A 14900-nucleotide genomic window follows, 5' to 3' on the forward strand; every position below is an offset into this window, starting at 1 on the left:
CCGCTACATTTCTGACACACAACACACTGCAATGTAATCCCAGTTCTAATGCATTGTAAACTGTGTTCACATTTGCCTTTCTCCGATGAGATATGTCTGTATATCCTTGTATTGTGCTGTGTACCCTCTGTTGTATCTGCTGTGTTGAAAAACCCAATATACTGTTTGGAAAAAGAAAAGAGAAATACGCTACATTTCCACCCCAAATGTCACTGGAAGAAGTTTTGAAATGTAGGCACATATGTGTTATTTATTCTAGTTAGTTTATTATGGTGATAGGTTTTTTTTTTGCTTGCTCTGGGCGGGAGTCCTGTGGATCAGATTATATGATCTAATATAACCGAGGACTTTTATTTCCCCTGATTAGGCCAAAATTCTGCGGCGATTTCCCTAAAGGTAAATACAAACGGTGCAGGCAGCATTGTTGCCAGTGAGGCAGTGTGGGGACCTTCACTATGATACACAGCGTCGCCTCACTAATTGCTATGAGCAGCACCCACTAATCAGAACATCATTTCATTAAACGGCAGATAAGAACCACCTGGTTCACCCTGTCTGCCCATTTTCCTACCGGCTGTAAAACCTCAGACCCTATTTGATCTGTGGCTTTCTTTCATATGTAGGAAAGCCTAATGTGTATCCCCAGCACGTCTGAATTCCCTTATTGCAATAGCCTCTACCACCTCTGTTGATTGGCTACTCCATGTCTCCACTACCCTTTCTGTAATAAATACTTCCCCCTGAGCCATCATGTACATGCTTGCCCGTGTGGGTGAAATGCGTTAACAAGAAACTGGCAGCCCAGTTTGTCCCCCACCTCCGTTGCAGGGCACTAACATGAGCACGCACACCCCTGTAATCCGCACATCGCACCCCAATTCTGCAATCACCACCCAGATTAATTTTGGGGGTAACTGAGGGCATACAACAAAGGAGTCTGTGGTGCTCTCATTCCAAGAAAAATACACACATTTATCAAATTCGGACGGTAAATCGCGTCAGAAAACAGGACAGTTCCTTTGAAGAGGATCAGGTTCTATTAGAGCTCAAATACAGTACTTATTACATTTTAGATTTAATATAATAAATAGTAGTATTGCTTTTTTGTAATCTTGGTATAAGCAAACATACAGTAAAGAAGACCAGACGGTTTATAAAATAAAGGGGAGTAAAGCTTTAAAGATCTATGATACTAAATGAAGCCTTGTAACATGCTCCTTAGACCGCGTCCATGGATAGTGCTTGCGGGCGGAGGCGCACTTCCGCTCGGCACTGAGCCCCTACAGCCGCAATGAGAGCGGCTTTAGTAGGGGCTCGCCTACGCTTCCGCGCGCTTGCGGAAGCGTAGGTCTTTGGAAAATTTTACATTTTCCCGCTTGCCGGAGCGCAGGGCCGGTCACGTGAGCGGTTCACCCAATGAGGGCGAACCAGCTCCGTGACGTCACTGGCCCGCCCCCCGACACGCCCACAGACGGCGCACTGTCTAAGGCCAGGGAAAGCACCCACTTTCCCTCAGCCTCAGCGCGCCTCCGCCCGTCAGCAACAACCATGGCCGAAGCCTTAGGGGATCATGAGGAGAAAATGTGAGATTCACACACATGCCAGTATATCCGCACGATTAAGCTTTATACCCAAATCCTCTTTGATCTGTGCTACAATCCCAGATCATGACTTGTACAGATGTAGCACAAACACAGTGACCCCCGGAGCCACGGCTAAAAAATTAAAAAGCAGCATAAAGAGACTGTGCCTGCTGCAACAGCGCTGTGGGGGATTCATGCTTCCAGATCGGACGTACCACATCGATAATCCTCCGGCACTGGGGCAGCCGTAGGTCACACAGCTTACCCCCGGTGCCGCGGGCAGTAAGGCTCGCTACATCTGTACGGGTGTATCCTGACAGGCATCTGTCAGTCACTCTTCCCCTGGCTATGTGATAGTTTGAGGCCTTGTTCAGGGTGCCAGAGACAGGAGTTAGAGGGAGGGAGGGCGGCAGTCTGCTGGGCGATGTGTGTTCATCCCCAGCAGACTGTTTCAGGAGTTGAGGAGGGGGTGGGGCTACACACGGCAGCTTAGGGATCCAAGCTGCTGTCATGAAATCATTCTCAAGAATGATTTCATTGGCTGCCGAGGTCCCAGTGACGCTGCTGGAGCTTCAAAAATCGATTTTTTCGTTTCTTGAAACTGTAGCCAGCGTTAACTCCTGGCTTCGGAAACAGAGCAGTTGCTACCCTGACAACCAGTATTCAATTTGAATACTTTGTGTCCCACGGCAGCTCGCACGGCAGCACGCCCTCCCTCCGAAGCCTGCACCCTGAACGAGGCCTTAGACCTGGAAACTGGAAGAGGACAATCACGTTATTTTAAATTTGATTTAAAGATAAAAATTTTTTTTCGTTTTTTGGGTTTGTTAATTGAAACTTAGAAAATAAGTGCATGTCGAGGAGACAGCAGGAGCATTACATCAAAATAGGTACAAAAAAAAACAAAACAAAAAAAAACAGGGCTTTAAGATATATTAAGTCATTGCATAAAATATAATCAAGAAAAGCATTTGATAATGTGTAATGTTTTATTGTGATTGCACGGCAGATCTTGCAATTTGTTTTCATGCGCGTAAATTCTGTAATTGTCTTCGGATGCACCAAATAAAAAAATGTACACAGACGGAAAAAAAAAAGAAGAAGATAATATACTTGACTCTCTCCCAGTAGCTACCAGATTCATTCAAACAGCAGCATAATACTTAGCATCATATCCCCATCATACACATTCACAATGTAACAGGCTACCTTGGAACCCTGACACTGAAAAGGATCACCTGCTCCTTGTCACAATAGTGTCATATTAATTACTGCCCTATGAGGTCCGATTATAGTTTCTGTTTAGAGACTTGTAAGTGATACAATAAGGGTTGCAGATAATTAATCCTGTGCACAAACTGCTTGTATTCACATGCAATGACAAGGATATACAGTGACTGTCCTTTACGTAACCTTTGGAATCTGCACTGAACTTTTACAGCCAGCTTCGAAGTTGCAAAACACAAGATATGCATCACCGCCATTGCACCTGTAATAATACATCTAGGGTTTTGAAGTTAGCTCAACCAGATCATTAAGCTGATTTCTTGCAAGTGTTGCTGCCTGTTGTGTAGCAACTGTAACTATTTGAACCCACTCATGCTTTGAGCCAATCAGCCCCTGAGGTAGTCACTCACGTGACGAAACGCATCGTGACGAAGTGCGTCGTGACGCTCAGCGTGAAGGAACGGAGTGAGAGCTGAAAGGTGCGTCTATCCTCGAAACCAGCCGCGGTGTTCTGGCAACGTTGCTGAGGTGAGAAAAAGGCTGGCATCGGGGTGCTGGGGGGGATTGAGGAGCACTGTTGCGGACCTCGGCCACTACAGATGAGTACATCCTGAGGCTCTCCAAGATTGATGTGGCATTTCATCGCCCGTGAACCTCCATCAGCCTCAGACCCGTTCTCCAACTGGTGACGTCCGTTTACAGCTTTCTCTCAAAGGAATGTTTTCTAACCCACTATGTGAGTGCATATCCTGGTGACTCACTCGCTTTTAAATTAAGTCTGCATACAGTATTATGCTATGGAGCTGGCACTACTTTTTATTATATATATATATATTAAAAAAAAAAAAAAAAGGAGGTGCGTGCCACATAGGGTAAATCTGTGTTGACATTTATTATCAAAAATAGAAGTAAAAATAGCACAGCAGCTCTAGCTCAATGTGCACATGCACATTGACAGTGATATTATTTCAAATAGATGGTACTCATCTGGGACTTCTTATGCTCCAAAGCAAAGGACAATCACTCCGAATCCGGGGTCCATGATGAAATATAGGCGTCCATGCCTGTGAAACATCCAGGAAACTAACAGAAACAAAGTTGTCCAAATGTGTCAAAGTTGTGCTGACGAAACTAGTGACCCGGAGGCTTAGAAGTATAACGCCACCACGAGCGGCTAGTGTATTGAGACACTTGCGCATACTTACAGTGGTTAAGTTGATACAATTGGACACATTTGGGCAACTTTATTGCTGTTTGTTTCCTGGACGTTTGGACATGGCATGGACTCCTATATTTCATCATGGACCCCGGATTCGGAGTGATTGTCCTTTGCTTTGGAGCATAAGAAGTCCCAGATGGAGTACCATCGGAGAGAATATCTCTCTCAATGCGCATGTTCTCGCTACACTTCTGTGTGTGCTATTTTTACTTCTATTTTTGATAATAAATGTCAACACAGATTTACGCTATGTGGCATGCGCCTCTTTTTTCTTTTTCCAAATAGATTCTTGCGGCTGTGATTCATCCTCCTAGAAGTTGGGGAACTGCCACATCACTTTATATCCTTTATTTATGGTCCTATACATCATATGGACTACATTTATGGACATTTTTGTTGTTGCTGTGAATATCTTGATAATTGCACTTCTATATATTAATTGAATTGTCACACTCCTACTGTATGTACACTTTTTTTTTGTCTATGGTGCACTGTCATTACACCTAATTTATATGATCTTTTCACAAACACCTTACCTTGATTGTATCTATATAAGTTTATGTATCACAATATTATTGGTATATCTTAGCAAGAGCTCACTTTGTGTATATGTATAGGTTGTGAATATGTCAATAGACAGAGACCAATTCCTGGGTAAGAAAGGACAATCCATAAATGTCTACACTACTTTAAAGTTTCTCCAAGAACGTATATAGTGAAATACCAGGGGAGAAAAGGGAGAGAGAATAAAGTGCATGGATAGGGCATGTAAAGGTATATTTGTCAACAATCAATCTTTAATGGTTGCAGGGATCGGTACGCGAAGGTAGCTTATATCGAACAGCTGTGGATTTTATGTTGGTGCAACCCGAGTGGCCGTGAGATCCTCCTCAGTGATAAAGGGATCAGGTGCACCTCTCCAATGACCGTAGAGAGAGAAAAGCAAACAGTGGAATAACGTTTTATAGGAATGAAAAAGGGATAGAAATGGAGATGCACTCCCATGCTCTCTATTTTAAAATAGCTTAAAGACCACAATGGGTCAAAAAGGACTTGATGCAGCCCCAGATCTGAACCAGCATGGACGGCAGACCTTTGCCTTCTCTGCAGATGAACATGGTTTACACTTCCAGGTAGTATCGTCACAATGGGGGGGCAGAAGAGGCCTCTACCTTAACATCTGTTCTATCGCAAGCTCCACAGGCTGTTCAACCTACGCATTTCGCAGCAATATGCCGTGTCATCAGGGATTTTCAGTATATCATTTCTTTGAGCAACTTTAAAGTAGCGCAGACTTTTCCAGATTGTCTTTTCTAAGTACTGACAGTTGTATAAACTCACAACACCTACATTTATCCTGCTTATACACAACCCAACAGTGATTTATCATATTATAGCGGCATGTACGCTTAGGATTTCCATTTGTTTGCCTTTAGTAGCTGGGGGTCTCCAAAGCTGAACCTTGTTAATTTCAGCTCCGGGGACCCTCTGTTTCCTGAGATACTTACCTCTGAAGTAGCTGCTGGTAGCATCGCCAGCTAAGCACACAATATGGCTGTCTAAAGGGTCCCGCAGGCCAATAGAAAACCGCAACATACTCCCTTCCGGTTTTCTATTGGCCCATTTGACACAAGACCTTTAAGCTGTATTGAGATACCGGCAGCACCTTTAGTTCAGCACAGGTGGCTCAACCAGTGACTGAGCCACCTGTGCTGAAGTGATATCCTTAAAACCTGACCTGTTGGTGACCCTTGGAGTCGTCACCCTTGAGTTACTGCATCTCGCTATGTTTCCATGGCGACGAGCCTGCCACCCTCCATCTTCGGAGCATGATGTCCAGCTTTTTGCATGTCTCTTTCTCTGAAACATGAACTTGGGTGGCCCCTGGGGAGGAGAAAGAAGCGATCCTGCTACGTAGGGCCTGTTAACCCTTTCACGGTCATTGAAGCCAGCAGCACCATGCATTATTGGCAGCAAAAGGATTAGAGATGAAAAAAATTGGTGGCGGCACAGATCTCAAACTATATGTAAATGGAGCCCCACGAGTACCAATACACAAGACAGGAGCGTGCTGTAGTAGATTATTCTTACAATGTGGTGAAGCAGTACAAACAAAAGGAAATAAACGCTGTTTTTCTGTCTTTTCCATCTATTGTATGTCAGCTATGACATAACGCAATGCCTATTACAATATTAAAAGTGTTACTGTGTGCAATGGTTTATATTTTCAAATCAGTAAAGAGGTACAAAGCACATCTCTCTAGCTCCCCACCTGTCTTACACTTATCCGCTGATTCTACATGTACCGAAGCAGCAAGTCCGTCCCAAGACCGCCCGATCAGCCACTTTGGCCATATCGAAACAGGCCCTTAATGCGGCTTAAAAGCCTGCAATATAAATATTAGCAAACATTTCTTATCTTTTCATTCTATTCCACATGCTACATAAAGCCAGCAATACAATATCATTCATCTTTTTTAGTTAATAAGAAGTGATCTTTAATTACATATTTTATTTTGACCAAAAGATAAGCTTTCCTGCTTAGACAAGTTCATCTAAAAATAATTGACTAAATATATACGTTTTTATATTTTTGTTGTTAGGGCACATAAGGCCACACCCCACCATCATGTCACACAAACTATATGGTTTGACCTTAATATGTACTGGCTGACCTTGCCAAGCTGTGCATTCTAGATTTCAGAGATCTATATCAGATATGGGACAGTTACGTAAGGAGATTGCTCAATTAGGCGCACTCCTTGTGATTTTGTGGGTCAGCTACTGTATCATTAAGTTGTGCTTTCAATATTACATCCCTTGTCCCCGTCTTAATTACTGCAGGTTTGAAAATAAATAAAAACGACACAACGTGAAAATGTATAGCAACGGTCAGTAAACAAAGAACAGAATTAAAAAAACCACAATACTGTATTTCTCAGTCTTCCAGTGAATTAGTATTCGCATGGTTTATTTTGAAAATTCATTAGTATTTGGATAACCAAGATACATATCGGAAGTCTGTAAGCTAAAAAGTGCCTGACCTCTGATCCCGTTATTTCGTCATCAAAGCAACATAAAGAAGCTATGGGGCCATGTGTCAACATAGAGAAAAGTGTTCTGTTTTTTGGAGCAGTGCGGCAGCATGTGCTAGAACAGTTTCATACAACTGATGCAGTGTGTTAGATGCACACCACTTTCAGATGTGGAGGATTTTGTTGGGGGGGGGGGGGTAAATAAAAGGCAGAACGAGTGATAGAGAGACGCAGATCGTGATGCATCTCATTCTAATCTGTACATCTTGCAACTCCTCCTCCGGACACTTCCTATGGTGCAAGCTATGGCAGACTGGGCAAATTGGAGCAAAATGCTTTGATACACGCGGTTTTGCTCCAATGTTGCCTTGATGCATGGACAATTATATAGTTTACCACTGAAAATGACATTGAAAGACACGAACAATGCAACAAACTCTCTGAATAAACCAATGGTGGGTGTGAATCTTCAGAAGATGTGTTTTTCAATTTATTTGAAAACAGAGTTCATCTTCGTATTCAGTGACAAGCATTCCATGCGCTTTTCTCTCAATGACAGCACAAGTTCAAAGGTCACCGAATGAAATAAGGGATTAGGATTTTGTTTTAAAAAAAGTCTCAAACGCTGTACAAATTCGAACAAAATTGAAAGGAAACCAAAATAGTGGGAAATCTGTATAAGACACTTTGGATATTTTAGTGTCAGAGAGGGTTGCTAAGGAAAAGCGATCAGCATATTGTATGACGTTTCCAAAATTACTAAAAGGCATAAAGAAGAAACGGTTTATGGCTCCAAAGTGGTAATAAGGCACATCATAGACACATGGAATGAGCTCACACGCTAACTTTGGTGTCTCAGGCACAGAGTGTCACCCCCGAGGTTGTACGGATCATGTTATTAATCAGTTCCATAGTTCTGCAATACAGCCACAGGAGGAAGTCTTTCTTTGGATGGATTTATATACACGCAGAAGTCCCAGGAGACGGGGGTGATTGGTTTGGCTAGAAGAAGCTGTCACCATTGTCCCTTCTCGTCACCGCTTGCACTGCCTGATCGGGTATGAGGGATGGATCGGTGAGGATGCACGTGGAGGTGCTGAGCTGACAGAGTGACGTCAATACAGCTGGAAAATGAGAGAAAATAGGTGATCATTACCGATATACCTTTCCTGGGTGTCACCAGATCTTATATACCTGTCCGGGATGTCATCTAAACCTGTACATCGCTCGTGTGTCATAATAACCTGTATACCTCTCCTATTTGTGTCATAATAACATGTAAACGTCTCGTGTGTGTCACAATAATATATGTGTCCTATGAGCATGTATGCTTCTGTGTATGTTGTGTTCCCCTGTGTACTGGTCTTCTATGTGTCTTCAGTCCCAGTATACCTCGTGTATGCCCGTATAATCCTCCTTTCAATGTCATCACCCAACATATATTCCTCCCTACACATACTGGGCCTCAGGACTGGCAGAGAGCAGTGCTGGTCCAGCCACTTCAGAGTCGTATTCCTCAGATCTGTCAAACTCGCCGTGGAAACCATACCGTTAAACGACTCAAAGAGAGGGCGGATAATGATGCTGAACTGGAACCAGTCAAGGAAAGAGGTGAGAAAAAGGGTCTCATATGTAGATAGCACACATACAGTCTGATAAATATACTGTACACAGCACACAGTGCATGCCAAAATAAACACTGTTTATCCCTGTTATGTGACTGCTGTCACTTCTTAGTATATATTGTTACTAATGTAACTGCCTTCCCTGGCTTATGAGCCTGTCCCTTTACTCCTCTGTGAGTTAGGATGCTCCTCCTTCCCCTGCTATTTGGTGCAGTCCTTGCCTTGTTCCTGCTTTCACAGGCAAGCACATTTCCTTTTCCAGCCAGCAGCTTTGTGAGTAACCACCCCCTCACTGTTTTTACAGGTTTTTTTTTTTTTTTTTTACCTCTCACAAATGTTGCCTCCAAGTTATTTTATGCTTTCTGTATACCCCCTCCAATAAAGTTTCAGAAAATAGAAGGTCTCTGTGTGCATTTAAAGATGAGTTTAACTGCCTGATCCTACTCATTAGCTACAGCGAGCCTGGGCCAGAACACTATATATGCACTAGAACAGAAATGATAGACGGCCCTCACGGTCAGATAGAATAATGCAGTTATGCTAAATGCAGGGTGCACAGGAACATAAGAAGGACCCAATATCCTCCTACATAATAACCAGCCAAGCTAATAGTTCCAGCACGCTCTGACCATAGGAAAAGTAGCAACAAGTGGAAATGCCAAAATCAGATGAATATTTAATAAATGCACAAGTTATATACAAGGAACAAAGTGACACAAACACAATAGAACAAAGCGCACTAAAAATAGCAAAAAACTAGGAAAATGTGGAAGTGGAGAAAAAGGGGGGCGGGGGTGTACACAATGGGGGATAAACAGGGGGGCAACGTTTCGGGTACAAGCCCCTTCCCCCTTGTCCCTAAAGGAACAAGAGGTACTTCCCTTACCCCAGTACCCCTAAAACAATAAAAACATAAGCAACAATAGTAGTCTCTAGCTGCAGCCCCATTTGCAGCAGGAGAGAGCTAGAGCAGGGGGCGCAAACTTTTTTCCCTGCGCCCCCCTGACGGCTGTCCCCTCACTCCCGCGCCCCCCCCCAACCCCAACTTACCCGCGCTCTGGCGTAATGACGTCACGTTGCCATAGCAACGTGACGTCACATGACCTCGCAGCGTCATTTTGACGCCGCGTTGCCATGGCGACGCCGGAAGGAAGCTGCCGGAGCCACGGTAAGTTAGGTTTACAGAGGCCCTGCAGCTCCCCCGGCACTTAATTTAAGTGCCTTCGGGAAGCGCGCGGGGCCTCTGTAAACCCCGCGCCCCCCGTCGGCAGTGTCGCGCCCCCCCTGGGGGTCGTGCCCCACAGTTTGCGCACCGCTGAGCTAGAGACTACTATTGCTGCTCTGCACCCTGTGGTTTGATTTTGCATTATTGTGTACTCACCCCACATTCTCCTGCTTTGCTGCTATTACAGTGCACCTTAGCATTTTTTGCTTGTTAGATTATCTTTTGTTGCTTAGTTAACTAGGGCTTATTTTGTTTATTGTTTTAGGGGTACTGGGGTAAGGGAAGTACCTCTTGTTCCTTTAGGGACAAGGGGGAACGGGCCTGAGGAAGGGGCTTGTCCCCAAAATGTTGCCCCCCCCCCCGTTTATCCCCCATTGTGTACACCCCCCCCCTCCTTTTTCTCCACTTCCACATTTATAAAAAACAAAAAATCTGCACTCCAGTAGCCTGGTACAAAAGTTCATATTTAATTACAAAATATTGAAGTCAGGTCATTGAATCTTCTGTAATGATATATTAAATTCTTTACCAATGACCTGACTTCAATATTTTGTAATTAAATATGAACTTTTGTACCAGTCTAGAAAAGTGCCAATTTGTTGCATTTTTTGCTTCATTTGCTACATATACAGGACAGTACACAGTCTGTTATAAATGTTCTGCCATACACGATGCTTGTTAAACAAACACTGGTCACACAACACGTTATAACTGCTGCACATGCGCTACGTATATATAATTCCCATACTGTATTATTCCTGCTCTGAATAGCTCCCCGCACACCCTGTAAATACACACAGTGCAGATTTTCAGATAAGCATATAGATTGCCTCTTGCCTAAACCATGACAACTGCCTATTCAGAACACAGAATACACATTCTAACATACTGTACTGTACTGCCAAATACACATACATGATGCAGACACTGTACCGCCAACATGTACATTTCCCAAAGCATAGACTTTGCTACATCCCACCCGAATGCGCAACACTGCACGCATTTATGCTTTGAGATATCAATACACTGCCTGTTGCACGCTCCCAATGCACCGTGCCATCCTACTTCCGGTACATGTGCCCTACAATGATGGAAGCTTACTGCTACACAACGGTTTGATGAGGAGAGATGGAGCACTACAGGAAAAAACTGCTAGAGAGTGTGTTCCCAATAAAAAGGTTTATTGGATCAGAGCATAGCACACAAAAAATGAGCCTTGGGGCCCCCACCAACGCGTTTCGAGCTTGCGCTCTTTCTCAAGGTGCATCTTCAATGTATGAGACTGGACACAAGCAAGTGTGAGTATTCATCAATCAAGGGATGTTGCTCTTCCAGCTTATTGATGCAATGGAAGTGGTGTGATGCTTTAAAGGGTTATTAATCGTGGGACACTTCAAGGATTTGGAATTATGTCTTCATATACATTATCCAGCAAATGGTCAGATCTGTGTTAGAGCACTATACAGTGTTGTTTACTCTTGTACTGCTACACAACACTACTGTAGCCCATCCTTTGGGGACAACTAGTTATTATAAGGGGTTAAAAGCCTTAATAGGTTAACTGTGTGGGATCACTCGGGTTACTCCCCCGCCCATCATGAGATGCAGGATGACTATGCAGAAAGGGATAGTCCCTCCTTTGTACTGATGCAGCGGCTGTTATTCAAAAACTTCACGTGTCATGTACATTGGAATCCCGATTTGAAACCGCGGGATGAATTCCAGCCTTCCCGCACTAAGATGCGAGCGCGGCGAGAGCAGAAAAACGAATTTTAGTGTTCTGGCTTTTAAAAACATGAAAATGACACAGTAGCACAGTAGCACAGTACTGTACACATTACAGTTCATCCATTTTATTGTAAACAAAGTAACAGAATCCATGAAATTCAAACAAAAAATCCGCGATAAGCGCGGGTGCCTGGGGCGATTGGCCGCATTCATGCTGCGTGGGGAACAGCAGAGAACTCAAAATCGGCGCCGAGATGTGTTCGAATAACGGCCGCTCCATTAGTAGGTCTTGTGACCAGTGATGTGACTATAGGGAGCTATACCCTTCTATTTAGCTCCACCCCATGTTCTATAAACAGGTTCTGCAAAGTTCAGACTGAAGCCTCACTGCGAGTCCTGTAAAAAGGTTTGTGTGCACAGTTATGTATGTATGTGTGTCTTTAGATAGAAAACCTGGATGAATGACATACAACACGTGGGATTCGTGATATCTGAAAGAGAAGAGGTTTAAAGCACAGATTGTCTCAAAGGAATAACAACACAGAAAGTCTGTAAGTTCATTACTTTAATCTGTCGTGGAGTCATTTATTGGTTCTTGTGGCTGCGCAATGGTCTTTTCCTTTTTGTCTATTATTCACTAGGAGGAGTCCTGAACTAACAGCCAGGAATTGGATCATCATCTCTCCATCAGCTGGAATATTGAAAAGAACTTTCCATATCCATTTGGACTAATCATTGGACTGGGGTATTGTTGTAGCCTGGAGCGCCGGGTCATTGCATTTTTGTATTATAATCAATGGCACAGAGTTTGAATTACGGGACACTGGTTAATTCCCGGTGTCAGCTCCTTGTGACCTTGGGCAAGTCACTTTATCTCCCTGTGCCTCAGGCACCAAAACATAGATTGTAAGCTCCACGGGTCAGGGACTGTGCCTGTAAAAAAAGAAATCCTATATACTGCGTACGTTACGCTATACTGCGATTATGAAGCGCTTCCAGTCCTATTGGGAGAAAAGCTCTATATTAAATAAAGTTATTATAAAAGTTCCTGGCGCCATCATTATTCTACAGTATCCACGCCCAGCCTGCACGGACCCCGCACTCAAAAAAGGTACGAGAGACTGAGCATTGCCATGTATATATATCCACTCAATGTAAACGACATTGCAGCCGGGCAAGGAGGCTTAGGCCAGGTCCCCGCTGGCCACTGCAGTGCCCGCTGTGGCGGATGCAGCAGGGACAAGATCTGCCCCAAAATGGGGCCGGGCCCGCTGCAAGGGGGTGGGGGGGGGGGGCGCCGGCAGAAACTCCTGCTCTCAAGAAAATTGAGAGCAGGAGTTGCGACGGAGCGCTAGGCCACGCCCCCGGCGGGTCAGCCAATAAGGGCGAACCTGCCGGGTGACGTCACGGCCGTGCCCCTACCCCCCCCCTTCTTTCCCCCTGCATGTCTCTGCAGACCGGGGGACTCGGCTGCACGCGTTAACACTACAAGGTTGTTGGAAAGTAATCTGTGTGTGTGTGTGTGTTATCGGAGTACAATGAATAATTTCCCTTCTGCAAAATAAATAAAATGCTTGCGTGCCTAGTGCACATATACTGCGTGGTATGCATACATTATTCTCGCCGCTACTCATACACAATCAAAGATACACTGCTCTCTGCACCATCGCTAGCTGTGTTTCAGGGATTTCACAGCAGAGCCGGTTCACACACAATGCTCCCAAAAGCACCATTCACACACAGCGTAGGCACAAAGTTTTCGGTCGTGGTGCTGGCCTCCCATTATGATGGCATAAAGGATACGAGCCAGAACTTCCAGTTCTGCAGGGTCCGCGTCTGCACGTAGCTCTGGAACATTTGGCGCATGTGCTGGAAGCGTTGTCGCGTGATCGGCACTCCGGAGGCCGGGAGCTGCTGCTGGCACAGGCTGTGTGAGAAATGGAAGCGGTCGCATAATAGAAGGGCTCTGCCATGGCGGAAGAGGAGCTGTGCTAAAGGAGTAGTGGTTTCAGTTTTGGTGCTAATCACATCAAAGAGGGGCTGGGAAGTGAATGCGTGGGGAGGACGGCCTGTAAAGAATGAGCTTATTCCCCATCTTATTTATCAAATTTCATCAATAATTAAGTTGATTAGGTCTTTTTCCTTTTCACACCTGCACTGGGACCTCTGAGTGATCCTGGGCAGGTTAAAAGATTAGAAGAACACAATTCAATCAGACAGTTTAAAGGGAATAAAACAGAAACCCATCATTTACCAAATTAAGCTGTTGTCAAGCAGTCCCTTCAAATGACTTGGAGTAGGTTCCCCCAGTGGGTCATGGGAATATGATGCGAGACCCATATACATTCAGTCCCCCAAGAGGAGTCTAGTACCGTATGTGTGTCTCGGACCTGAAAAATTATATCAAATCTCTGTTTGATCTGATGAGCTGATCCAGACCTCCTGACAGGCCAGGTCCGGGAAAGGCAAATTATTTTATTGCAACTTTGATCAAGGAGTATAAAATGTTTGATCATTTCCTCCCAGCAATTACAACATTCATTGCAACAATGTCAACATACATATCTCCCGGACTTTCTTTAAAACCTTGAAGGTGCCGTACTGCCCACAAAAATCCACATTTATATGGCTATTTCGGGACAATCAGAATGATAAATACCATAAAAGCAGCTACAGTATACTCTGTACAACACTATGCCATCACATTTCTGGACCTTGTACTGATTAATGCATTGCTTTCACATAACCAATTCTTAATTCTTTTAAGTACTTAAAGAACCAAAATCGGTGCTGCTCTGGCCGAGTCCCAACCTGCCAGTCTTATTTCTGCAGCTCCTGTTTGTGGAACAGTATTGAGGGTTTTGTGTTGCTCACTTGATGCTGTCGTTCAGCTCCTGGATCTGGCAGCGCAGGCGCTGGGCTTCCTCTTGCAGCTGAGCCCTCTCCTGCTGCAGCTTAGACATGTACTCTGCTGTCTTGTGCAGGGTGGTGGCCTTGCTGAGCTGGGGAGATCAGGTAGGTACCACTCATCACTGCTCTTCCTCTACTCACCCCTGTCTGCATACTATCCACTGCCTTAATGTATCTCTTCTCTTCAATGTTCTCAGCTTCTGCTATGTCATTATATCTTTATCATTCTTCTGATGACCTCTACTCTTTCCCTTTTCTCTCTTGGTCTCAGTTTCTCTTCATCCCTATCCTCGCTGACTCACTCCCACATTCCTTTACTTTTGTCCCCTTGGTCCTTTCTCCCTTCTT

General features: G+C 44.4%; 1 protein-coding gene across 4 annotated transcripts in view; it reads right to left on the reverse strand.

Annotated features, from left to right (window-relative positions):
* Positions 1–6529: 6529 nt before the first annotated feature.
* Positions 6530–14900, reverse strand: part of MLXIPL (MLX interacting protein like) — a 121658-nt gene continuing 113287 nt past the window's right edge. For 3 of the 4 annotated variants that reach the window (XM_075594483.1, XM_075594484.1, XM_075594482.1), the window contains 4 exons: positions 14517–14644; positions 13446–13569; positions 8524–8653; positions 6532–8188 (listed from right to left, as the gene is read on the reverse strand). In XM_075594483.1, coding sequence (XP_075450598.1) covers positions 8067–8188; positions 8524–8653; positions 13446–13569; positions 14517–14644 — 504 coding nt within the window. In that variant the 3' untranslated portion in view covers positions 6532–8066. Of the gene's footprint in view, positions 8189–8523; positions 8654–13445; positions 13570–14516; positions 14645–14900 lie in introns of all 4 variants that reach the window. The other variant, XR_012800441.1, reaches the window with a different exon arrangement.

Source organism: Ascaphus truei, chromosome 3, assembly GCF_040206685.1.
Source record: "Ascaphus truei isolate aAscTru1 chromosome 3, aAscTru1.hap1, whole genome shotgun sequence".
Taxonomy (NCBI): Eukaryota; Metazoa; Chordata; class Amphibia; order Anura; family Ascaphidae; genus Ascaphus; species Ascaphus truei.